The following is a 25,932-nucleotide window of genomic DNA, read 5'->3' on the forward strand; positions in this document are numbered from 1 at the left end:
TGCTGTCACCCAGCAACCCCAGGTTCTTTTCCACCAGGCAGCTTTCCAGCTGCTCTTCTCCACACCTGGAGTGATGCACAGAGTTGTTGGGTCCCAAGTACAGGACCCGAACGGGTCCAGGGCTGTGCATCCGGCGGTGGAGGAGCGATGGGGTGGCAAATCACCTGAAAGGTTTCATGATACCATAGGGTGCAAAGTGAAGCTGGTTATGCCAGTAGTTCCTGGGAAAGGCTTGGAGCTGGTAGGCAGCTGGTGAAGTCCTTCTAGCTTGACTTCAGCTTGTAAACCAGGATTAATTAGTACCACGTTGATGCAAAGCAAGGGATCAGAGCAGTTTGTGCTTTACTGTGTTCCTTTGTGCCACATTATGATAATTTTTCACATTTTCAGTATAGAAAATTTCCTTGTACCTTTTCATTACTTGGAAATTCTGAAGAGGCACTGCTGAGCATCAGCATCCTCCAGTCTTCAGATGGTTTTTCTTGCTATTAAGTCTTGTTACAAACGTGAGGATTTTTATTCTTTCACTTGAGAATTCAGCTGTGAAGGCGCAAAGTGCTCATTACCAGCACAGCCAAGTGATCCAATCCTAACCCATTCACATTCAGAAGCTCAAAGCTGTTGTTATCCTGCCTTCCAGGTAGCTGTTAGAGTCACCCAGAGGAGCAAGGGGCTGCTCAGGAGGCGTCTGTAAAGTGACAGCGATCCAAAGAACCATTCCTTTCCTTTTCTTTTCAGCTGCATTTGCTCCATAGAGACCAAAGCTCGGAATTTGTTGTCATCTTTGCAGGCGTAGCTGCTGCGCCTTGCAATTTCCATCCTTGTGTTTGTCACAGCAAATACACGAGTTGTAAGTAAACAGCACAGGGAGGACGTGGAGCTGTGTTGGAGGCCACAGAGATGATCCAAGGGCTGGAGAACATCACATGCAGTGACTGGCTGAGAGAGCTGGGGTTGTTCAGCCTGGAGAAGAGAAGGCTCCAGGGAGACCTTAGAGCAGCTTCTAGCGCTGAGAGGGGCTCCAGGAAAGCTGGGGAGGGGCTCTTGATCAGAGAGTGCAGGGAGAGGATGAGGGGGAACGGTTATGAGCTGAAAGAGGGGAGATGGAGATGAGATCTTAGGGAGAAATGTTTTGCTGTGAGGGTGGGGAGGCCCTGGCGCAGGCTACCCAGAGCAGGGGTGGCTGCCCCATCCCTGGAGGTGGCCCAAACCATTCTCTGATTCTTTGATTACCAACCCTCACCAATGCCATCGTCCAGAGCTTCTTGGCGGGGTCTGTACTTGGGATTGATGCTGGTGAGCTTTTCTTTGCAAGGAGTACCTGGACTTAATGTTTAAATTACCGCTTGCTGTGCTTGGACACAGGATAACCCGGGATGTTGCTGGTGCTTTTTGTATTGGGGAGCACTGTGGTCCTGTAAGCGCACAGAGTTCATTGCCAAGGTCTTAGCATCCTCCTTGAGCGATGGTGACTTGAATCTTTGTCATTTGTGACAAAACCTCAGCAGAAAGATTCCTTCTAGGAAGGAAGTGAAGTAAATCTCTGACAACGGGGAGTGTTTTAACGCAACAGGACTGCATCGATGCCCAGGACTGCATCGTGCCTGCCACAGTGTCATGCGGGTACCACGTGGAACTGGCTCTGATCCCACAATCAATAAATATCTGGATAAATAGACCTCATAGACTGTTTTACTGCCTGGTAGCAGAACTGCTTGTTTCTTTTGCGTTTTTTGTTCTGCCAGCAGCAAGATGCTTACAAAATATGTGTATCGATGGGAAGTCAAGCCCTTGATGTTGTTGTGAGTTGAACATGAAATGCATTAAATATCCCTGGCAATTAGGAGAATGCATCTGTTGGTGGCAGGACATGAATCAGGAGGTGTGATGTGTACAGGAAGGTTTTTACAGCCCGGTGTAAGCACAGGGAGCATCTGCAGGGGTGTGGATCCGCAGGCACCCCCGCAGCAGCATCCTTGGGGTCCCTGCACATGGGCGCGGCGAGGTCCAGACATGCTCAGTAATGGAAGGGAAACCCATATAGATGTCCTGAAGGTGCTGATCGGCAGCTCTGCTTTTGTTAATGTGTGTTGTCCGCAGCGAGCCCGAGCAAGCAGGGCTTCTGCTGGCTTAAAAAACTGAAATTAATGACCAACGCTTGAGCTAAGACACGCTGTGAGAAGCCTACTTACCTATGAAAAAGGCAAAGGCTTAAAAAAGTAATCACCTCCTTAAGTCATTCACTGTGATGGGTTCCCCCAGCACAGCTATTTTTGGCAGCGAGGCGGTGCTGGGAATGGGAGGGTGCTGGGTGGGAGGTGAAAAACCTACCCGTGGATAGCAGTTGCGTCTGTAAAGATACCTGAAAAGCGGTTGGAACGTCTGGGAAGGGCGAGTGCTGCCCAGCCTGGAGCTGCAGTGCGGCAGCGCTGGCGACTTTGTTTTTTGGGTGAGGAAGGGATGCTGTGCCCTTGGAGTTGCTGCTGGGGGAGGCAGCGTCTGCGTCCTTTCCACAGGCAGAGGACGGAGTGTATGGAGTATTTGTGGAAGGGATGATTCTGAGATGCTGTGAGGTCCTACGGCTGCTCTGGTGTGAGTCGGGCACCCCAGTCCCATTGGGAATCACCACTTGGAAGCAGAGCCCAGCACCCACCTCACCACAACCTCCTTTCAGGAGCTGCAGAGAGCAATGAGGTCTCCTCTCAGCCTCCTCTTCTCCAGGCTGAACAGCCCCAGGGCCCTCAGCCACTCCTCATAAAATATCATTTCGGTTGGAAAAGACCTTTAAGATCAAGTCCAACCATTCCCCTTCAGCTGATTCCTACCTTGTAGGGAAATGTTACTCTTGCTGCTTCTGAGAAGCTGAAGTGCGAGGTTAATTTTTCAGAGCAGGAAAGCAGTTTCCATTTTAGCCCATAGGATAATACCAAAATGCCAAAATAAATGGAGTAAAAATGAGGTGGCCTCTTGGAGCTGCAATTTCTCTAACGAGATTTCCTCTGCTCCTCGTTAAGATATTGATCTGTGTCTGCTGGGATGGCTCAGGATGAAGCCCAGTGCTCCCATCTCCTGCATAAATCACCGAGGAGACAGCGTGACTAACTGCTTGTGATTAAGGACATGTGTCTGACTAGGCTGTGGCATGTTCAGGTCTTTCAATCTATCTTCTGTTGTTTGCTATCAGCCATTTCATGCTTATACATCGGAAAGGGGCTTCTCCTGCAAAACCGTGGAGCCCCTCCCCAGCTTTCCTGGAGCCCCTCTCAGCACTGGAAGCTGCTCTAAGGTCTCCTTGTAGCCTTTTCTTGTCCAGGCTGAACAACCCCAACTCTCTCAAGCTGTCCTCATGCAGGAGGTGCTCCAGCCCTTGGATCATCTCTGTGGGTTGGTTTGAGGGGTTCCCAGGGGCATGAATTTGAATTTCACCATGAGTTTGGGAGCTGCTGTCAGCCTCCGAGATCCTCTCTTGCAGTGCCGCTGCCAGATTGGGGCTGGAGTGAGCCAAGAAGTATTTTGCTGGTAAAGGAAGGAAATGGCGTAAGAAAAAGAGACAAAAGCATTAGAATATTTAAAACCAGAAGGAGTGGGAGGAATAACGCACAACAAACAAAATTGCAAAAATATTTTTCTGAGCATAAACGAGCCCAATTTTGGCACTTGAAGAGCACACAGATTGCTGTGTTTCTCAAGTGGCTCGCTCTGGCATTAAGATTTATTGTTCAAATCATGTTATTGCTGTTACTCCTAATGGGAAATTGCGTTTCATAGAGGTTCTATTGATGTTGTCATTGGGATCTACATTTTCTGTTTTCCGTGGTAGCTTGCCTTTCCCCTGGTTCACCTGTGCAAACACAACATTCTTCTTCACCTCCTCTCTTTTGGGAACAGCACGGAGTGAATTTGCTCAAGCGAAGCTGAAACCCCTCTGTTGTTCCATGCAAACACCGTATCACGGTGATATAGAAACAGCCTTTTGGCACCTGTGACACTAATGCTTTCTAAGAGAGATTCTCGCTGTCTTGAAAATTAAAGCTGGACTATTCCAGGAGGATTTTCATGGCTGCTGATGTTTTCAGCCTGCGGGTCAGTGTTTGGGCTGGTTCTGCAGGGCTTAGGGTTCCACCTGACACTGGAGCTTGTCTGGAGAAGGGAACGGAGCTGGGAAGGGTCTGGAGCCCAGGGGTTCTGGGGGCAGCTGAGGGACCTGGGGCTGTTCAGCCTGGAGAAGAGGAGGCTGAGGGGAGACCTCATTGCTCTCTGCAGCTCCTGAAAGGAGGTTGTGGTGAGGTGGGTGCTAGGGATGAGAGGAAATGGCCTCAAGTTGTGTCCTGTCCCTGCCCTCCCCGATCAAGAGCCCCTCACCAGCTTTCCTGGAGCTCCTTTCAGGACTGGATGCCGCTCTAAGGTCTCCCCTGCAGCCTTTTCTTCTATAGGCTGAGCAACCCCAACTTTCTCAGCCTGTCAATGGTGATGTCTACAGTATAGAAACTTTGCTGGAAAAGGGTTGATATTCTCCATGTCCTCTGGGGCTACCTGGGTGTTCTCCTCTCACCCCAAGGTGCCCACAGGTGAGCTGTCATCTTACACCCATCACACCAGGTCCCTGGATCTTTGTGCCGAGGAGCGATGGGCACAGAGAGCGAAGAGGCATCAGGGCATTGCTTTGGGCTCATCCATGCCTCACTGCCTGAAGAGTATCTTTGGGGCTATTATACTGAGAGATATTTGTATGCAAAGTTGTGCGTAGATTTGTAAAACCTTGGGTGTTGATAGCGGTGATGGGGCAACGCGTCACAGAACTGTGGAGTACAGGGGGGCTGGGGTGCTCAATCCATCAGCAGCAACCAAAGGTCCAGAGTCCAAGTACGGGATAGAAAGCAGACCCTAGAGCCTCTCTCTAAATGTATCTTCCAAACTACCCTTCTAAAGCCCTGTTCATTATTCATTCCTTTTTGCGTTTTGATTTTGTAGCACAACACTTCACATATCTGTGCTGCCATCATCTAACGGGATGCAAACTGTAGCGCCGAGCCCGTTCACAGCGTTTTGCTGGAGCTCCTTCCTCATTATGCTGCAGATGCTTTAAATTCACGCGGTACGCAGTAATGGGGATGAAATTTCCCACAGCGGAACATTGCTGACTTAATGTTGCGTGATGAAATAGCACAGATTTATATTTAATATTTCTTTCCAAGCAGGCATCGCCGTGCAAGGTTTCTCTGCTGGTGGCTGTTTCTCACAGCAGCCAGACCTGGGCGGGTTTGTAAAGCAGTGGGAAATTCATATAATGCTTTATTCTAAGTGCCTTATACATAATGAAAAAAGAATTTTCTTTTTATTTTTTGTACTGGGGAGAGCTTAGGACTTCAAAACCTGCCTGACAAACATGCCTCAGGATGTTGCTTCAAAGGAGGACTACAAAGATTACTGAGGGCTGGAGCACCTCTGCTATGAGGACAGGCTGATGGGGTTGGTGTTGTTGGAAGAGAAGGCTCCAGGGAGACCTTAGAGCAGCTTCCAGGACTGAAAGGGGCTCCAGAAAAGCTGGGGAGAGGCTCTGGATCAGAGAGAGCAGGGACAGGGTGAGGGGGGATAGTTTCGAGCTGCAAGAGGGGAGATTGAGATGAGATCTTGGGGAGAAATGTTTTGCTGTGAGGGTGGGGAGGCCCTGGCCCAGGCTGCCCAGAGCAGGGGTGGCTGCCCCATCCCTGGAGAGGTGCAAGGCCAGGTGCTCCTGGTGGAACTGGATGGGCTTTGAGGCCCCCTCCAATCCAAAGCATTCAATGATGCCTGAGAAACCATCTCATCTTTCTACTCTCAGTGGGTTTATGGATATATGCTACCCATGCAAAGGTGTCACTGACGGTAGCCTTAAGGGAAATAATATCCTCTGGATGCCCTGGCTCAGGGAACCTTCCTCAGAGGGGAGGAGAGGCTCCTGCAGGATGGTGCTCTTGCCTTGTAATTAATTCATCAGCAGAACTCGCTGGAATTAGAGCTGTGTTCTGAGAGAGGCTTCTAATTGAGAGTAAATGGCTCATTAGCGTCGAATAGATCAACCTGAGAACATTAGTAAACACAAACAAAATAATTAATAACTTTCAGGATATGTAATACAGAGTTTAGGCTGCTGTGATTGTTCCTTGAGAACGTGGAGGTGGCTCTGGCCCAGGTGGGGTTTGGAACAGCCGGATTTTGGAGCCTCTAGGTGTGAGATCATAGAATCATGGAAGGGTTTGGGTTGGAAGGCATCCCAAAGCCCATCCAGTCCCAGCTCCCACTGGATCAGGGGCTCCAAGCCCCATCCAGCCTGGCCTTGAACCCCTCCAGGGATGGGGCAGCCACCCCTGCTCTGGGCAGCCTGGGCCAGGGCCTCCCCACCCTCACAGCAAAACATTTCTCCCTAAAATCTCCTCTCAATCTCCCCTGTTTCAGCTGAAAACCATCCTCCCTCATCCTATCCCCACACTCCCTGATCCAGAACCCTCCATTTAGAAGTTAACTTCTGGAGTCTGGGGATAAGGAAGACAGGGGCAGGAGATGGAGGTGGTGAACCCAGTGTGGTGGGGTGAAGCAGACCTTTGCTCCATGAAGCGATGCTTGCGCTGTGTTCAGGGCTGTGTGGTGGCCCCAAAGGGCACCTACACATCCCTTTTTATAGAAGGGGCTGCAACAGAAATGAAGCAGCAGATCCTGTCTCTCGATGTGGCCTCAGGAACGTTGCGTCTTTTGGAGAGAGAAGGATAATAGCTCGGCAATGCACAAAGCAGTTTTTCCTACCTCAGTGCACGGAGAATTGAGTAATAGAGGAAAAGAAGAAAAGAAATTGAAAGGACTATTTATTTCTTTGCAAATGGAGAGGATGAGAAATGGGCTCTGGAGGGTAGCTGGTCACGGCGGTGCACGAGTCCGGCTGGGAGCCAGGGTTCATGAGGTGTAGCTGGACTTGGCTTAGGGAGTGATGGAATTGAACCACCTTGCTGTGTGGTTGTGCAAATTTAACTAGTTTTTGAAAGGTACATAGGGAGCCTGGCATTGCAAACAAAAGCCCTTCAGGGGGAGAGAGGAAAAGAGCTGCAGATCCTAGCAACGGGTGCCGACAGCTGGGAAAGGGCATCCTTGAATCCCTTCCAAGAGAAGGAGTCACCTTTGTTGTCTTTGAGTGGAAAAAGGGAGTTGCTTTTCCCTTGGGGCTGCCCTGAGCCCTCCAGATGATGGAAAGAACTTCAGCAGCCCCAGCTGCAGAGGAAGCCACCAAGCCTCTGCTGCAGCTTCTCCACGAGACCACTCTGCAGCTTGGGCTCCAGTCTTTTTTTTTCTGATTCTGCCCTTGTAGAACAGGGTTTTCCTGCTCCACGCTGCCGAGGGGAGCTGCATCCACAGTGCTTGTGCCTACAGCCATGACATGGCCTGGCTTCCAGGCCAGGAAATTGGCCTTGTTTTTAAAATAATAACAGTAATCATCATCATGTTTTAAATTACTCTGATAAATTGTGCCTTTATTGCATCGTTGTTGTTATTGCAATTATACTACGATACATAGGTATAGATATATTGATATATCTATAGCCTGGGTATTATATGTATTATATATCCATAATTACACATTATAATTATAATGCAATATATATAGTTTGTGCTGAGACAGCACTCTGGGCAGAGACAGCAGAGGGGAAAGCCGGAGGGGAGCCCACCCTGCTCAGTTTCTTTCTGTTGTGGTCGATGTTACACAGTCCTGGCAGTGCTTGTCCCTGATGTGTTGAATCTCTGAACACAATGGTATCATGGAAGGGAGAAATTGGGGTGGGTGGAGAAAGAGGAGTGGTTTTCCATAGGGAAAACATGGTGGTGGTGCTTTTTCAGGGTACTTGTTGGCAAACTGAGTGCTTCCAGAAGCCACATCCTCCTCCACATCCTCCTACTCTGCCTTTGTCTCTCTCACCTATCTCTCACCCTCCTCCTCCATCTCTCTTGACTGTCCATCTCTGTTGGGTGTCCATCTCTTGCCCTCCTCCTCCATCTCGCATTCCTCCTCCATCACCAGGTCATTCCTGCAGCTGTGGACAAAGCCAAGGTGCCAGCTTCCCTTGGCTGCATGGGTTTGACCTGAAGCTTTGACCAGTTCCACCATCACATTTTGGGAAATAACTAGCAAATCTTTGAATTGGGAAAACGATTAATCTCTGAAACACTTGCTAGATTTTGTGTGTTCTTCAAAGGCTTTCGCAATAGTCTCTTGTATTTATTTTTCACCTTTCCTAAAACTGAACAAGTGCTGGGAGTTGGTGAAAGCTGCTCTTGCTTCTGAACAGCTTTTTTGTGGTGTTGCCTTCTAAACAGCTCGGAGTGCTTCACGTTAACTGATTCAGTCTCGCCCTGTATAGCAGGAACCTCTGCAGCCCACCAGGTGTTTCCCAGAGAAGCAGAATCCAGGGTTGGATGTGGAGGAGAGTACCATGCAAAATTCACGTGGAAATGTCAAAAATACTGACTCGTTTTGCAGTTTTTAGAAAGAAAAGTCATGATTTTCCCCAAAATGTCAAAAAGTGCCCAGATTTACAGGATTTAAATGAGCTCACTGAGAGTTAATATCAGCACGATTGGAATGTAAAGAAAAGGGGTTGTATATAAAATTAGAAGCTCGTTGTAGGCATTTGGTTATTTGTGCAGTGCGGCTCTGAGTCGTGGCTTATTTATTCTCCTGGGGTGCACATGGAAATAACAAGTACACTGCATGGCATCACATTGCAAGAGAAAGAGTCGCTAATTAACCTTCGCTGACTGCCGTAATAGTCTCACTCCTGTGCACGCTGCGGGAGATGATTTTCTGCTATATTATCTTCTTGATGCTTTGTATATGAGCCATAATGGAAGAAGGGGCCATAGGAAGCAAACAGCGTTCAATAACTCGGAGCCTTTTTCTGCTTCTCCTGCTTTTGCATCGGGAAATGTCGGTCCTGTTCTATTTTGGGACTTTGATGCTTTATTTGAAGACGGGAGGGGTTTGATGACACAGCACACAAGGGAACAGCTCTTAAACGTTGTGCACCTGGTGATGTGAATGCACCTGGATCCTCTGCAGGGATCAGCCAAATATGGGGGGGGGAGACCAACATGAAATTGCTGAATGCACAAAGACCTGTTTTCAGAAGGGTGTCTGGAAGGAAGCCAGGTTTAGCAGAGCTGGGTTGGGGAGGTAATGGGAAGATGCTCTGGTTGCCACACAGGAAGGGGAGACCTTACATTTGGCTGGTTTTCACATCTAAGATTTGTGGAAAGACCCAATGTTTTTGAATTACACATAGTAAGGCTTTTTAAGGGTTTAGAGGAGAAGCCATATGAGAAACAGCTGAAGTTGCTTGGTCTGTTCAGCCTGGAGAAGAGGAGGCTGAGGGGGGAGACCTTGCAGGCTACAGCTTCCTCACACGGGGAGGAGAAGGAGCGGGTGCTGAGCTCTTCTCTCTGGTGACAATGACAGGATCCGAGGGAACAGCAAAAAGATGGCAGGGAAGGGTTAGGCTGGAAATGGGGAAAGGTTCTTCCCCCAGAGGGTGGTGGAGCCCTGGAACAGCTCCCAGGGAAGCAGTCATGGCCCCAAGCCTGACAATATTCCAGAAGCATTTGGCCAGTGCCCTCAGCCTGATGGTGTGAATGTTGGGGTGTCCTGCACAGGGACTCGATGGAGTTGGACTCGATGACCCTTGTGGGTCCCTTCCAACTCAGGTCATTCTGTGATTATGTGAACTTACTTCTCTGCTCTTTGTGGCCAGGGGCTGCTCAGATGGGAAGAATAAAATCCAGTTATGTTCCACTGGGTGCTCAGTCTGGGGCTCTTAGGAAAATTAAAGCAATTGCATTCCTGTTAATTAATGCTAAAAAAAAAAAAATCCTTAAAAAAATCACCATTTTTATTTTAGCAGCGTTCCCAACTGGTCAGGCTGAGCTGTGGGCACAGCCGATAACCAAGGTGTTACCAACAGTGGCGTGTGCTGGTATGTGGGTTTCACACCTCGGTGGAGCTTTGTGCACAGCAAAAACAAGCGAGGACATCATTTTGCCTCCTTGCTAACAGCTGAGAGACGTCACATCTGACTTGTCCTGATCAAAGGGAGCACAGCAGATCTGTTTCAGCTGCTAACGAGCCTGTGGTGAAGCATGTACAACAATCCAAGGAGGGGGAGAAACCTGGAATGAACGTTCCTCACCTCCACAAATGTAAACAGATGTTGGATTAGATGGAGACATTCATACATATTCCAGGAACTACCTGCAACGCTATCAGCAAATTACTGCTTAATGAGCAGAAAATCCTGGTTTCTAAGGTGTTCTTGCTGAAGTTCTTGATCATTTTGAAACCTCAGAGGCATTTCAGGATGTATACACATACACAATTGTCATGAAAACCTGTAACTGCTCTGAGGAGATGAAGCGTAAGGAATGACTGTATTTGCAAGGAAATGGCCTCAAGTTGTATCAGAGGAGGTTTAGATTGGATTTGGGGAAACATTTCTTCACCGAAAGAGTGGTGAAGCCCTGGCAGAGGCTGCCCAGGGCAGTGGGGGAGTTTTGAATCCCTGGAGGGGTTCAAAAAGCGTGTGGCTGTGGCACTTTGGGACATGGTTTAGCAGGCATGGTTGGGGTTGGGCTGGTGGTTGGACTGGATGAGCTGAGAGGGCTTTTCCTACCTTACTGATTCTATGGTGACGGGCTGCCTGCTTTTCCACTCTGCTTCATACAGCTGTGTTTATTTTCTGTAGGAACTGCTGGGATTAAGTACAGTATTTAAAACTGTGTATGTTGGGTGGGCTTCTCCTGGCAAAGTATCCTCCCATTTCTCCTGGCCTTTGCCCGTATGTTCTTCCCATGGATCACTCCTGAAAACCATACAAATGCTCTTGCTCTTGTGTCTTTGCTGTAATTAAAATGCAATTCATAGAATCATAGAATAGTTTGGGTTGGAAAGGACTGCAAAGCCCATCCAGTCCCACCCCTGCCATGGGCAGGGACACCTCCCACTGGATCAGGGGCTCCAAGCCCCATCCAACCTGGCCTGGAACCCCTCCAGGGATGGGGCAGCCACCCCTGCTCTGGGCAACCTGGGCCAGGGCCTCCCCACACTCACAGAAAAATATTTCTTCCTAAGATCTCATCTCAATCTCCCCTCTTTCAACTCAAAACCATCTCCCTCATCCTGTCCCTGCCCTCCCTGATCCAGAGCCCCTCCCTAGCTTTCCTGTAGGCTCCTTCAAGTACTGGATGGCTGTAATTCTCAACATTACAAACCAATGCAGATAAGTGATGTCCCTGTAGCAACCTTTGAGGCCAGTCTTGGGCCAAGGGGCACGCAGGGCTTGGCCAAAGGGCATGACTTATTCTTTCAGTATCTATATATTATGCATGTATGGTGCAGCAAGGTGTGTCTGGTTTCCTGACGAGACTTTTCCAGCCCAGAGCTTGTCAAGTCCAGCCTGATTCTCATTTCCCCCAGCGCTGACAAATTGATGCATCGTTTTCTTAGGAAATTCTGCGCGCCTGACGTGTTTGCAAGAAGTGTTTGTCAGCTAAAACCGAAGCGTGTGCGGCAAATGCTATGTTTAGTTCAAGGGATCTTGTGTTAAGCACCGTGCATTAATTTTAAATACATGACAGAAGCCGTACCAGGCAGGGAGATGCTGGTGCTGGAGCTGGGAGCTGTGAACGTTTCAAGTGCAAGACAGGCACTCTTAGAGAGGTGCTGGTTTAAACATCGTGTCAGAATTGATCTGTGTAGCAGAAAGGAACAGAACAGTCCCTCAGCGCAGAGGGTGGTGATTTAGGGTTGTTCGGGTGTTGCCAGCGTTAGGCAGTTCCATTTTCAAAGTATTCGCTCTGTGTTTGCTGCAGGCAGCCCCTGTCCTAAAGCAGGAGGTAATTTGTCCCCTTCTCCCCTCTGCTTGGGGCCCTGACCCTGGTTTCCAGCAGCTGAGTACCTCCGTTGTCCCTGCATCTGGCCCTGAGGTGCCATGGGGTACCTGGGAGTGGGAGCGCAGTCATAGAGTCAGGGAATGGTTTAGGTAGGAGGGGACTTGGAAGTCCATCTGGTCTAACCCCCTGCACGGAGCAGGGGCACCTTCAACTCAATCAGCTTGCTCAAAGCCCCATTCAACCTGGTCTTGAAAGCTTCCAGAGCTGGGGCTTCTACCTCCTCTCTGGGCAACTTGGACCAGTGCCTCACTACCGTCACGAGAAAACATCTTCCTTATATCCAGTCTAAAGTTGCCCTCTTATTCCTTGTCCTAATACAACAAACCCTGCTAAAAAAGCCCCTCCCCAGCTTTCCCGGAGCCCCTTTCAGCACTGGAAGCTGCTCTAAGGTCTCCCCACAGCCTTCTCTTCTCCAGGCTGAACAACCCCAGCTGCTCAGCCTGGCCTCACAGCAGAGGTTCTCCAGCCTTCGAATCATCTCTGTGGCCTCCTCTGGACTCGCTCCAAGAGCTCCATGTCCTCCCTGTGCTGGGGACTCCAGAACTGGACCCAGGGCTCCAGGTGGGTCTCTCAGAGCGGAACAGAGGGGCAGGATCCCCTCCCTCCCTGCTGGTCCCTCTGCTCTGGATGCAGCCCAGGACACGGGTGCTTTCTGGGCTGTGAGCACAAATTGTTGGGTCATGTCCAGCTTTTCATCCAGCAGTCCTCTCAAGTCCTCTCAATCCATTCTCTACCTATCCTGTGTTTGTGCTTGTCCTTGTTGAACCCCCTGAGGTTCGCATGGGCCCCCTCTCCAGCCTGTCCAGGTCCCTCTGAATGGAAGTTGGTGATCCCCATAATATTTAAATACTAGTGCAGCAAGAGAGGGCAATAAATGAGTTTTTTTTCCCTCTGTTTCATGGGCGGCTCGTGGTCTGTATGGGGGTGTCCCACGTTGAATTTTCTGTTTGAAGCGGCCACAGGGCAGCTGGGGCTGCAGGGCAGGAGCAGAGGTCACACTGGTACAGGAGCAGTTCTGGGGATGCATCGATTGCCTTTGAATGTTTAGTGTTGTGACAATACTCAACAAATTAATGCCTGTGTTAGCCCAACAACTCTAAATAAGGGAAGTTTATTTCCAAACACAACTCCATGTTGTATTATATTTCATCCTTCTATTGATGCAGTTCATACCAAATGGCACGGTATTTTCGGCTTCGAAGTTGGCTGCCAGGTTGATGGTATATTTAAACCAGTCTCCCAGGCGTCCCCTGGGAGCCTTTTCCCGTCCAGAGAAGCTGGGATGGAGGAGCCAGTGCTGCAGCAGGTCCCTGTCACCTCTGTTGGGAGATGCTCCTGTCACTGGGAGCCCCAAACCGCTCTGACTGTGTGACCGTGTTGTCAAACACCTGTGAAGGGCACTGTTCAATACAAAGAGGAGGTGTTTTTCCATCCTAGGAAGGTGGTCTCTAGTATGAAACACTTCTTCGGGGTTTTTTTTAGGCTTGCCAAAGCCCTGCGGGTTTCAGTGCTCTATTTCGGTGCTCGGTGCCATCTGGCTGGGTGGGGGTTTGGAGAAGCAGGGGGCTGCTGGAGGAATCGTCTGTTCAAAGGGATGGGTTGTGGTTTGGGTTTGGGTTTCTTGCCTCATGATTAAAATGTTCTCATTCAAAGGGAATAATACCTTTTAAATGCCTTCCTTTCTCTTTTCTACCTGGCTCCTTGGCAGATGTCCCTCACGTTTCACTCCAGCCCTGTGTTCCTCAGGCATCCTCTGACCCACAAACTTCTGGTTTTCTTCCTTTCTCCCTGTGTCTCTTCCCCAGCAGCCCCAGTGGAAAATCGCATTGTGCTACAAAGAAAAAAACTGCATTTTTGGCTGCACTTTGGAGCCAGAACTCAATGAATCGCAGCTTTTTAATCTTTACTGAAAAGCTTGCTTGTAATTTGAAGAGAAATCCAGCACAGGGACAGCTACCCTGGGCTTTCCTTCAGGCAGTCAAGGGGAGGAGGTGATTCAGGCAGCTTGGAGATGAAGGGAGATCACTCTTGTTGCTAAACAAGGGAAGAAAGATATTCTGGTATTAATTAAGGAGACTTGAGAAATTCTTGCTTTTAAAATTAATGCTCGCTGTTGACGGAGCGGGCATGAAACAAGAAGAGCGGTGGTTTCCCTGCTGTTCTCTGCCCTGGCTGTGGCTGCTGCTGCAGCAGCTGCTGCTGCTTTTTGCATTTTATGGAAAGTGCTGTTCAAGGCCAGGTTGGATGTGGCTTTGAGCACCCTGAGCTTTTGGGAGGTGTCACTGCAGAGGCTGCCCAGGGAGGTGGCTGAGTCCCCGTCCCTGGGAGTGTTTAAAAGATGAGCATGTGTACTTGGGGATGTGGTCAGGTGGTGGACTTAACTAGGGCTGGATCAATGATTGGCCTTGATGATCTCAGAGGTCTAACTGAACCATTCTGTGTCCACAGCCTTGCAGAGTTTCAGTCATTTGATCAGCATGCAGTGCCCGGGCTGGGACCGAGGAGGTGGGTGAGGGCATCTCAACCTCCTCTGGCTCTGCTGCCGGCCGCTCGGCTCCTGGAGTGGGAGGGCTGTGATGCACTGTGGTGCTGCTGGTAGTGAACTTTCTCTGTCTGCTGCAGGGTTTTGAAAACGTTATCACCTATTAGCACAAGGGAAGTTATTGTCAGACTGTGTTATCAGTAAAAATGATGGGATACTTGAGGCTGGAGGGGAGCTCTGGAGAGTATCTGCTGCTCTTTGTCAGGGCATGGATGGGCAGCTCTGTTTAATGTCACTGTGAGTATTGACAGCTCTGTGAGGACATCCTAGAAATATCCCCATCCAGGGAAAAGGGGTGCATTGCCTCTCCTCGTGACCATCCCCTCTCTTCCCTCTATCCCTTTCCTCCTGCCCGACACCGGCAGCACCCTCCGTGCATCCTAGCAGAGAACGGCGTGAAGCAAGGAATTAAATCCTTCCATTTTGGTGCTGCTCCTGCTTATTCAATAACATCCCAGTAGGAGGGAAATGATGCAAAACCGGGACTGTGGCAGATGGCTCTGCAAAGAAAATAGCTGCTCAAAGGAAGGAGCTGAAGGGGCTGAAATCAGCCCTGACGCACTCCTGCACGTAGGTAGAAGGGAACGGATCGGAGCTTTTCGGAATAATATGAGCGTTTTGGTTTGAAAAAAAAATAAGAAACCAGACATAAGAAAAATACCAGGCCAGATTGTATAAACTGCTGTCACATGAAGTGTGTAGTAGGTGGTTTTGTTCTGATAGCTGAGATTCTGGCCTTGTTTAAAAGAATGGAAGGTACCGAGTATGGAAGGGCAGTGCTGAATGCTGCCGTGCTGTTGTTATTCCCTTTTTTTTATAGCTAGTGGCTAATAGAAAGGAGGTTGGCTCACCTGGCAGGAGCCTCCTGCATCCCTTTACAGGGGAACAGCATCGTTGTGTGCAGTGGTGCCTTGCTTTTCCACAGAGTTTTATTGCATTTTCAAACCCAGCTGTAATTTGTGCTGGCGACGGGGAGCTGTGGTCCTGGTAAGCATCAAGATGAGCTGTCTGCAAGGTGTCAGAAAACTACGTGTGTCTGAGTGATTAAAAATTGCCCTAAGAAGGGCACCGGCTGATAAGAAAAATACCTTGGCTGTCAGCGCTATTTTTTAAGTGTCAAGATCGCTCCTGGAAGAACAGCACAGTCTGGATAAACCGGGAGGTATTTATAGTGCCAGAGCATAAACAACGTGTCTAAATTGAGGAGCAGAGCAGAAGCCTGGGTTTGCTATTCAGCGCAATGAGAAATTAAAATGTTTAGCATAAGACTGATGGCTGACTCTCGCATAAATACATGTGCATGTTCTGGGGTTTGCTTGGCTCCTTTGGTCGCCTACGTGGTGAATTGGTTTCATCTCTGACCTCCTTTTGTTGGGGCAATTCAGAATCAGAGAATCATGGAATGGTTTGGGTTGGAAGGGACCTCAAAGCCCATCCAGTCCCACCCCTGCCCTGGGCAGGGACACCTCCCACTGGATCAGGGGCTCCAAGCCCCATCCAACCTGGCCTTGAACCCCTCCAGGGACGGGGCAGCCACCCCTGCTCTGGGCAGCCTGGGCCAGGGCCTCCCCGCCCTCACAGCAAAACATTTCTGCCTAAGATCTCACCTCAATTTCCCCTCTTTCAGCTCAAAACCATTCCCCTTGTCCCATCCGTGCACTCCCTGATCAAGAGTCCCTCCCCAGCTCTCCTGGAGCCCCTTTCAGCACTGGAAGCTGCTCTAAGGTCTCCCCGCAGCCTTCTCTCCTCCAGGCTGAACAACCCCAACTCTCAGCCTGGCCTCATAGCAGAGCTGCTCCAGCCCTTGGAACATCTCCGTGGTCTCCTCTGGACTTGCTCCAACAGCTCCATGGTCCTCCCTGTGCTGATATCAGAGTTCTGTGTTAAGCCAGAAAATGGGAACCCAAAATAGGAGGTCAGACCTGGAAGTGGGAGAGAAGGCTGCCCTCAGCTTCTCCTCTCGATACCACTGTCACATTATTTTCCGCGTGAGTCAGCCTGACGAGCTGTACTACCCATGGCTGAGAAATGCACAGCCTGACGGAAGGGATCCTAAGCAGACAGAAAGCGTGGTGTCTAAACTCTAACGCTTCCCATCTCTTTGGATAGAACAGCTATTTTTAACATTAACGTTTTCCCATGGTGATTTCAGGGGGGATTTTTTTCATTAAAGCGATGACAGTCTGAAGTGCAATATGATATTCTGTCAATCTGCGGTTCCTGCTGTCAGCGTCTGCTTCGATGCGGCCGTACTTTTGCAGCCTGGTTGCTTTAGGAGAAAGGAGATGAGCAGCCCCCTCGCCATCGATGCACTCAGGGTTTCTCATTACTTTTTAAAATAATGTTTCAATTGGAAAAAAAAAAGACATTTTCTTGAAGAGAAAAAAAGAAAAAGGTGTTTCCTGCAAGACAAGATTGAAAATCAGTCCCAAGGGTGACAAGTGCAGAAAGGTGTGCTGTGAATTCATGACTATATAGTTGTGGCTAATCTGAAGGTTTCTTTCTGTAACGAGTGATGGATATAGTGCCTGTTTTGCTTTTTAGGTTTATCCCTGGTTTCTTAGATCGTGACACAAATAGGTGCTGGGATGAGATGCAAAGCAACACCCAAGGATCAGCTCTACAATAGCCTCATCCCTTTTTCATAGCAGCAGGAAGGGTTATGGAGTTAGAGGGTTGTCGAGCACTGGCAGAGGCTGCCCAGAGCAGGGGTGGCTGCCCCATCCCTGGAGGGGTTCAGGGCCAGGCTGGATGGGGCTTGGAGCCCCTGATCCAGCGGGAGGTGTCCCTGCCCATGGCAGGGGTGGCACTGGTTGGGCTTTGAGGAACCTTCCAACTCAAACCGTTCTGTGATTCTGCAATTCTGATGTCCAACCATCATCAAGTCCAGCCGCCGGTGCCTTCATGGGCCTTAGACTGCACTTCTAAATTACCTTTATGGTTCGTAATTTATTTAACCTTGCTGGCTGATTAATTTGTGGTCCTTTTTTTTGAGGCTTTACTGCTAAACCACAGGTTTAAGGGAAGTAACTCCCCCCAGCCCCAAAAATGCTAAGTAAAGCATATGAAGGGAAGAGCCACCCAGCCGTGTGGGCAGCGTCTTGGAGCCAGCTTAGGTCCAGGCGGTTTGACATGCAGGGCTCTAGCTCTTAATAAGGAAAAAATCTGACAAATTATTAGCACGCATTTCTTGTACTTGTGCATTTTTTTCCGTAGCTTCTACTGGAGAATTTCTCTTCACTCCCCTCCTGGTGTGTGGGATGCCAGGGTGCCCTTTTTGGTGCTGTTGGGATGGTGATGATGATGCCATTTGATGATGCTGTTGAGTTGTCATAATGCCAGAATCATTCTTTCTTTCTCCATCTGGTTCAGATTCACTTTTCGATGTTCCTGGTGTCCCCATGCCCAGTGAATTGCAGCCCAAAATGATTTAAGAGGGAGTTTCTGGCATTACCTTGGAGAGAGAGAAGAGCTGTATGACCTTTGTATGCCTGAATAGCTTCTGGCAGATATCAGGGGTGGGGAGGGCACTGTTAAAAGCTTATGATAAAATTATGGAGTGGTTTGGGTTGGAAGGGACCTCAAAGCCCATCCAGTCCCACCCCTGCCATGGGCAGGGACACCTCCCCTCTTTCAGCTCAAAACTCTTCCCCTCATGCTATCCCTGTACTTGCTGATCCAGAGCCCCTCCCCAGCTTTCCTGGAGCCCCTCTAAGGTCTCCCCGCAGCCTTCTCTTCTCCAGGCTGAACAACCCCAACTCTCTCAGCCTGTCCTAGTACGGGAGGTGCTCCAGCCCTCAGATCGTCTTCATGGCCTTTATTTGTGATCTGTGATTTCTCAACCACCATCCAGCTTTTGTAATGAAATACAAGGTCCACAGCAATAACAGCATGTCTGTGATTTGTTCCAATTCCAGCAACTGCCTGAATGCAGGCAGCTCCATCTGGGTACTTTAGAAATTTGGAAATAATTTGAGGGTTATTATCGGATAGAATTAGTCAAAGTGCTTATTTACTGATTTTTTTGTCCTCCATCTTGCCCCCTCATTAATTTGGGGAGGCAGCTCTCAGCTGTTTCCACCATTCTCTGGTCACTTCAGGAGGGACCGTATAGTTTAGGACACGTCTGATCTATCTAAAGCCACAGCAAGGACTGCACCTCAGCTCAGGCTCACCAAGCCAGCTGGGGAGGTTTTTCCAACCTCGATGATTCTATGAGACTGGATTTTTGGTGGGTTTGGTGGCAACAACTACTGTCCGTTGGGAAGTCTTTGCCTTCTCGAGGACCTGGCCTTATCCTGTAGGGAAACTAGGAGCTGTCAGGATGCTTAGCGGAATTAGTAAGTTTTCAGAAGCTGGTGAATTCTGACCCCAGCATCACCCCAACAGCACCAAACCTCCTCTGTGTTGTGTGTTTATCGAGTGAGCTCCGGTCCCTGTCAGCTCTGTCTGAGCATTTGCACAACGCTGTTTGTCACTGGTGTTTCCTGGAATGGAATATTGAGTCTGAACCTGCCGTAGGCAGAGAGAGAGCAAAATAAGAGCTTAAATAGTCTGCTGCTCGGCTGAGGGTGGGATAATTGCATCCACTTTTTCAGCTCAGCTAGGGCTCTAAAACCAAGAGTTCTACCTCATTAGAAAAAACAACTTGTAATTAATAATGTATGATGTGACAGGTAGATGTGGTTTTCTCCAGCGATAACACTTGCTGCAGGTAGAGCGAATGCTGAGAGGAGAAGGCATGGTTATTAAAAAAGAAATAAAAGATACTTCCATATCAAACTTGAGGAGAGAAATGTATCAGCCCATGCTCGTCTGCTGGAGATGATTTATTTAAGGAAATTAATAGAGAATGTTCTTAACTATGCATGGCTGGGCTTTTCCCAAATTACAGACTGGGACGTTACGTACTGGGCTCTGCAAGGGATGCCAGGTCCATATGGATGGGGAGAAATGACTGAATTCTAATCGGTAGCAACGTTTCTAGTCACTTCTAACACTGAAGCTCTCTCTAACACAATTTCAGCCTCCACCCACGAGAAGGGGCTGAGCAGGGCAACCAAGCTGGTGAAGGGTCTGGAGAACAAGTCTTAGGAGGAGCGGCTGATGGAACTGGGATTGTTCAGCCTGGAGAAGAGGAGGCTGACGGGAGACCTCATTGCTCTCTACAACTACCTGAAAGGAGGTTGTGGAGAGGTGGGTGCTGGTCTCTTCTCTCAAGTAATAAGAGATAGGACAAGAGGAAGTGGCCTCAAGTTGTACTGGAGGAGGTTTATGTTGGATATGAGGAAAAATTTATTTGCTGAGTGAGTGGTGAAGCCCCGGCAGAGGCTGCCCAGGGCAGTAGTAGAATCTCCATCCCTGGAAGGCTTCAAGCAGTGTGTGGCCACGGCACCTGGAGACATGGTTTAGCAGACACAGTGGGTCTGGGCTGATGGTTGGACTGGATGAGCTTAGAAGTCTTTTCCAACCTTACTGATTCTGTGATGGTGAGTCCTCAAACTTTACTGATGCCTTCCTTTAAGCTCATAATTCTTACAGCTGCTGATTTCTGTGGAAGGAATATAATTCCTGGGAATAGTAAGAGAGGACCTGGGTAGAGGTGATCCCAAGTACCCAGCAGGGAGGTTTGTGAAGGGACGGGCTATTCAGACTGAATAGGAGCGGTGCTTCTGCCTGCTAATCCCTTGGACATAGGGAACTATGGTTTTGCAGCCTCTGTTTTTGAAGTAATAGGGGGTTTATTGGACATTTGGATTGGGTTTTATGGTGGAATATATGAATAAATGTGCCTGGTGGTGGATTGAGGTGGATTGTTGGGACTTGGAGGCAGGCAGAGCTTTTCTATAACGTGCGTTGCAGTCGCTGGCCGTTAGCAGCTTGGGTGAGTGCTTGGTGATGGGCAGGGTGTTAGAAGCAATGAGCAAAGTGCATTGAAACCTTTTCCTGTGATGAATGGATGGTTTTGTAATTACACGCACTGCATCGAGTGTGTTCGCTTCCAAACAGGAGTTTAGAATTTATGCTGGAAATGAATATTAATAATATAGACAACTCAGTAACGTTTTAACGGGCACATTAATATGATGAAGGCATCGAAGGATCTGCTGGCTGCGTACCCTGCTGATGGAGAACTGCTCAGAGGGGAATAAAGCACAAAAACACCAAAAAGCCTCTCATAGCAACAGAGGGAGAGGAAAACTTATTAGCTGATGTTAATGGCTGGAGCTGGTAGTGTGAGCTTGTGCCCACCTTGTTGATGACCATCAGCAGCCTTGGCGTGGCCCGGTGTGGCTGCCAGCCTCTGGCTGCTTTTGTAGAATTATTAAGGTTGGAAAAGATTTCTAAGCTCATCCAGTCCAACCCCACTGTGTCTACCAAACTGCATCCACAAGTGCCACATCTACATGGTTTTTGAACCCTCCTCAGAGACAGGGACTCTACCACTGCCCTGGGCAGCCTCTGTCAGAGCTTGACAACCCTTTTGGTCAAGAAATATTTCCTAATATCCAATCTAACCCTCCCCTGGCACAACTTGAGACCATTTCCTCTCATCCTGTTGCTTCTTCCTTGGGAGAGGAGCCCAGCACCCACCTCGCCACAACCTCCTTTCAGGAGCTGCAGAGGGTGATGAGGTCTCCTCTCAGCCTCCTCTTCTCCAGGATAAACAGCCCCAGGGCCCTCAGCCGCTTATTGTACTTTTTTAAAGGTCCAGAAAGAAATGACCTCTGCATGAAAGTAAAAGGCCTGTATTTATCTGAGCATAAACTAATGGAGAATAAGCCTGAGGTGGTTTACCAAGAAGATCTGTCTATGGCAGGTGGCATGGAGGTACTGCTTCCATGGGTCAATGTGGAAGCAGCTGCTGATTTTCCACTTGGTGCTTTCCCATCCAGGCATTCTGCTGAAGATGCGGCTCGTGGTGCAAGTAAAGGGGGAGCCGAGCTGTGAGTGATGCATTTCTGCCCCCACGCCGATGCTGTGGGGGATGTATGAGCCCACCGCATCTGTGGTGAGCGTCACCCTTGTTGTGGGAAGCAGCCTAGCAGCTTTTGGATGCACTGAGCAAGTTGATGAGTTTCCAGTGTGGGATGTACTCTGTTCCCATTCCGGCTGCATCCCTGAGGACCGTGCCTCTCCCAAGCACCGCGGCTGGCTTTAGTTCTCCCAAGGAGGGAGCACGGGCTCTGCGTGGGATGCTTGCAAAGAGCTGATGCTTGTTCTGTGCAGGGATGTGGATAATGGCTCGGGTCATCCAGTGCCTTATGCAACTCTGTTGTTACCACTGTAATAATGCAAAGGAGACAGTTACAACAGGGCTGGCTGCTCGGAATGCGATAGCAGAAAGGTGTTGCGGAGCTGAGGCTGGGCTGACCAAACGGAAAGGCAAGGAAGAGCTGGGGAACGCAGCGGAGCTTGAAGGAAGCCTGAGAATTGATTTCTTGTTCGAGGGTTTATCAGAGCACGTTAGCACCTCTTAGCATTGTCTGCTCAGGATGGGTATTCCCTGTAAAGACGAGACAAGTGTGTTAGTGGCTGCTCTTCCTTCTGAGAGGCTGTGAAAGAATTTGTGCCCTTGGGTTTGGTGGAGAATGAGGTACATTGATTTGAAAGAAAAATGATATACCTGCAAATATTTCTCTCTGGTGAGCTTACAAAGGGTTGCATCAACAGAACAACACGTGAAGCTGATTTTCTTGTGTTTCAGATGATCCAGGGATAAAATTCCTGCTTTGAAAGCCTGCAGGCAGCAGAAGGTGTGGAAGACGGCAGGATGATAGATCAGGAGGCAGAAATAGCCTGGGCTGCATCCAGAGCAGGGGGACCAGCAGGGAGGGAGGGGATCCTGCCCCTCTGCTCCGCTCTGAGAGACCCACCTGGAGCCCTGGGTCCAGTTCTAGAGTCAACAGTGTAAGAAGGAGATTGAGCTGTTGGAGTGAGTCCAGAGGAGGCCACAGAGATGATCCGAGGGCTGGAGCACCTCTGCTACGAGGCCAGGCTGAGAGAGTTGGGGTTGTTCAGCCTGGAGAAGAGAAATCTCCAGGGAAACCATGGAGCAGCTTCCAGCGCTGAAAGGGGCTCCAGGAAAGCTGGGAAGAAACTTTTTCCAAGGGCATGGGCTGATAGAATGAGGAGGAATGGCTTTAAATTGGAAGGGGGGATGATTTAGATTTGACATTAGGAAGAAATTCTTCCTGATGAAGGTGGGGAGGCCGTGGCCCAGGTTGCCCAGAGCAGGGGTGGCTGCTCCATAGCAGGGTGGTTGGAGTGGGATGGACTTTGAAGTCCTTTCTAACCCGAAGTCCAGCTTTTACAATAAAGCTTAATTCTATTATTTTTAGTGTTGCCAACCCAAAGCAAAAGCCAGGCGGGTTGTTTTTCCCACAGCAGTCGGCTCTGGGTGGCCACCCTAGCAAGGTTCCCATGGGATCATGCCAGAGGTGCAGCTCGAAGTGCCGTAGTGAGGTCACCAACTATCAACTCGTCTACAGAGAGCTTTGCATTTTAAGCAATTTGTTATCTAAAGCGCAGGTCACTGGAGTTAACCAGCCATCTGCTTCCCAGGCACCGCAGACTGGGTTCCAAACACGGCTCCCGCTATTTGCATTCGCTATCAGCTCCGTTCAGTTCCTAATGAGATCTCCCTCAGAAGTCAGGTCTGAAGAAGCAGAGGGGGAAGGGTCTGGGCTTCCACGGTGAAGGTTTGGCTGATGAGCAACTGCGGAGTAAAGGGCACAGATGGGAGAAATTCTCCTTCTAATTATCATTTTGCTAAAAATTGCAGTTTTTTTCTAAACCTGTTAGGTATGGGATTGCTTCCATTTCATTTGGTAAACAGAACCAGAACAGATGGTGACTGGGTGAAAATGCACATGAAGTAGAAGATGTTTTGCTGTCTGAAGCTGAGGGAAGGGGCGCGGATTGTGTCATCTCAGGGTCTGCTCCTGCAGGTGTGGGAGCTCAGGTGAGGCACCTTCACAGGCCGTGGGGGCTGCATTCAATGCAGAAAAAAACTATTTTTATAGTTTCCTCCTAGGAGGTAGATCAGAAAGCTGTGAGGTTTATGTCTTGTGACATCTTCTGACCTATTAGCAGTAGAAATCGCTGTGCAAAGCTAAAACTTTAATTCCCTAAATAAAGTGCAATAAAAGGTTATAGAATCATAGAATGGTTTGGGTTGGCAAAGACCTCGAACCTCATCCAGTGCCACCCCTGCCATGGGCAGGGACACCTCCCACTGGATCAGGGGCTCCCAGCCCCATCCAACCTGGCCTTGAACCCCTCCAGGGATGGGGCAGCCACCCCTGCTCTGGGCAGCCTGGGCCAGGGCCTCCCCACCCTCACAGCAAAACATTTCTGCCTAAGATCTCATCTCAATGTCCTCTGTCTCAGCTGAAACACGTTTCCCCGTGCATGTCAGTGCCTTTTCTTTATACGTTTAAAAACATGTTTAACTGAAATGTTCGTAAAATCCCCAAGATTTATGTGTATCTGCAATTCTCCGTAACTGGTGAGAGTTTTTCTCCCTTGCCGTTGCAGGGATGACGTGCCAAGCCAGGACATCCTATACCGAGGACGAGGTGCTCTGGGGTCATCGGTTCTTCCCCGTTATCTCCTTGGAAGAGGGGTTCTTTAAAGTTGATTACTCTCAGTTCCACGCGACGTTTGAGGTACCCACCCCACCGTACAGCGTGAAGGAGCAGGAGGAGATGCTGCTCATGTCCTCTCCCTTGATAGCGCCTGCTGTGGGCAACAGCAAGGAAAGGAATAACTCGGTGGAGTGCCTGGATGGTCTCGACGAGGTTGGCACAAAACTACCTTCAAAACTTCAGAAAATAACTGGGAGGGAAGACTTCCCCAAAAAACTCCTCAGGATGAGTTCCACCACCTCTGAGAAGGCCTACAGCATGGGGGATTTACCCATGAAACTCCAGCGGATCAGCTCGGTCCCCGGGAACTCGGAGGAGAAACTGGTGTCTAAAACCACAAAGATGATGTCGGATCCCATCAGCCAGTCGGTGGCCGACCTGCCGCCCAAGCTGCAGAAGCTGTCGGGCGGCGGCAGGATGGAAGGGAACCTGCCCCCTAAACTGCGTAAAATGAATTCGGATCGTTTTACATAACCCGGCGGGGCTCGGAACCGTCGTTGGAGCTCGAACTGCTACTTGGCAAGGGCAGCGTGGGCAGGAGAGCAGGCCCTCCGTGTGCTGAACTCTGCGGTCCCCGGGAGGCAGGAGCAGCCCCTGGGAGGCGGCTGCGCTGTAAGTACGGACGGCAGGACGATGGGCGAGCTGGTGTTCGTTGGCATGTAGTATCACAACGCGCATGCAATACTAGTGTGCAATTCTTGCATATAGTTTTATGGCATGACTCCTACTATATTTATACTGTATATCCTGAAAAATATGGAAAGGGGCTTCCTTTCCCCTGTACTTCTGAAGAGGGAGGAGTTGGCAAAAACACGCGAGTGGGTGACTTTCAGGGTAAGTCATAATTTGATTTGAAAATGGTTTGGGTTGGTTTTTCTTTCCTGGTGTGGATCGTGATGTTTTGTTCGACAAAGTCGTTATGGTGCATGTGTTTTTATTTTCTTAAAAGAAGACGTATTAGTAATTCCTCACACCGAATCTGCTGGCCTTAAAGCAACTGCCGGTTTCTATTTTGCTTTAATATTTTCTTGAGGTTTCTTTTTCTGCATCTGGGCTACCGGAAAAAAATGCAAATGTATTTCTTAAGGCATTGTTTAGAGAAAAACCTTGTATTAATGAGCCTAGTCAGAACAATAAACACATGAATAAAATTTGCAGTTTAGATACGATTAGTAAAAATTTTTTATAATCTTGGTGATTTATATGTGCAAGAAAACTACTTTAAATAAACAGATGTGCTTGATTTCTTATGTTGATGGAGTAGCTAAACATGGAACTAGCTGAACATCTCCATGAAGCCAAGCAGGTATTTATTCCAGATGAACTGCACTTGAAAAGCAGAGTCACAATTCCCCTGTAATTCCGCAGCGTCCAGGTTTCCCTCCCTTGTGCTTTGATAGCCCGGTTGGGCCAGTAGCGACGCAGGTGATGCGTGAGCTGGGGTCTTGTGGCTGGAGATCTGCAGAGTCACAGCAAGTCCCAAGCCTGGGTAGGCACATGGCTCCCCGGCTCCGCTGCCAGTGTCGTCGCTCCTTACTGCTTTCTCTGTGGTGAAAATGATGTTTAAACATGTTCTTAACTGAAGTTGACCCTGTGGGTTTCGAAATGAGTAATACTTTGTATAAATGTTTGGTTTGATAGCCTCTTTCTGTGCTTGTGTTTGGGTTTCCGTCTTCTTGTGCTCTGGTGGGGTTGAGCCAGGAAGGCTGGATGTTGTGTGGGTGCCCCTGTCATCAAGGCTTGTGGTGCTGGAGCACCCCACGTCATCCCAGACCT

The 25,932-nt window shown here is 49.1% G+C and overlaps 1 protein-coding gene across 1 annotated transcript in view; it reads left to right on the forward strand.

The window, feature by feature from the left end:
- The window catches only part of KCNJ3 (potassium inwardly rectifying channel subfamily J member 3), a 40,220-nt gene extending 14,586 nt beyond the window's left edge, over positions 1-25,634 (forward strand). Inside the window, exon 3 of the mRNA XM_069861690.1 lies at positions 24,047-25,634. Within this exon, the coding sequence (XP_069717791.1) occupies positions 24,047-24,630 (584 nt within the window). The 3' untranslated portion in view covers positions 24,631-25,634. The remainder of the gene's footprint in view (positions 1-24,046) is intronic.
- The last annotated feature ends 298 nt before the right edge of the window (positions 25,635-25,932 follow it).

The sequence above is a fragment of the Phaenicophaeus curvirostris genome, chromosome 7 (assembly GCF_032191515.1).
Source record: "Phaenicophaeus curvirostris isolate KB17595 chromosome 7, BPBGC_Pcur_1.0, whole genome shotgun sequence".
NCBI classification, from domain to species: domain Eukaryota; kingdom Metazoa; phylum Chordata; class Aves; order Cuculiformes; family Cuculidae; genus Phaenicophaeus; species Phaenicophaeus curvirostris.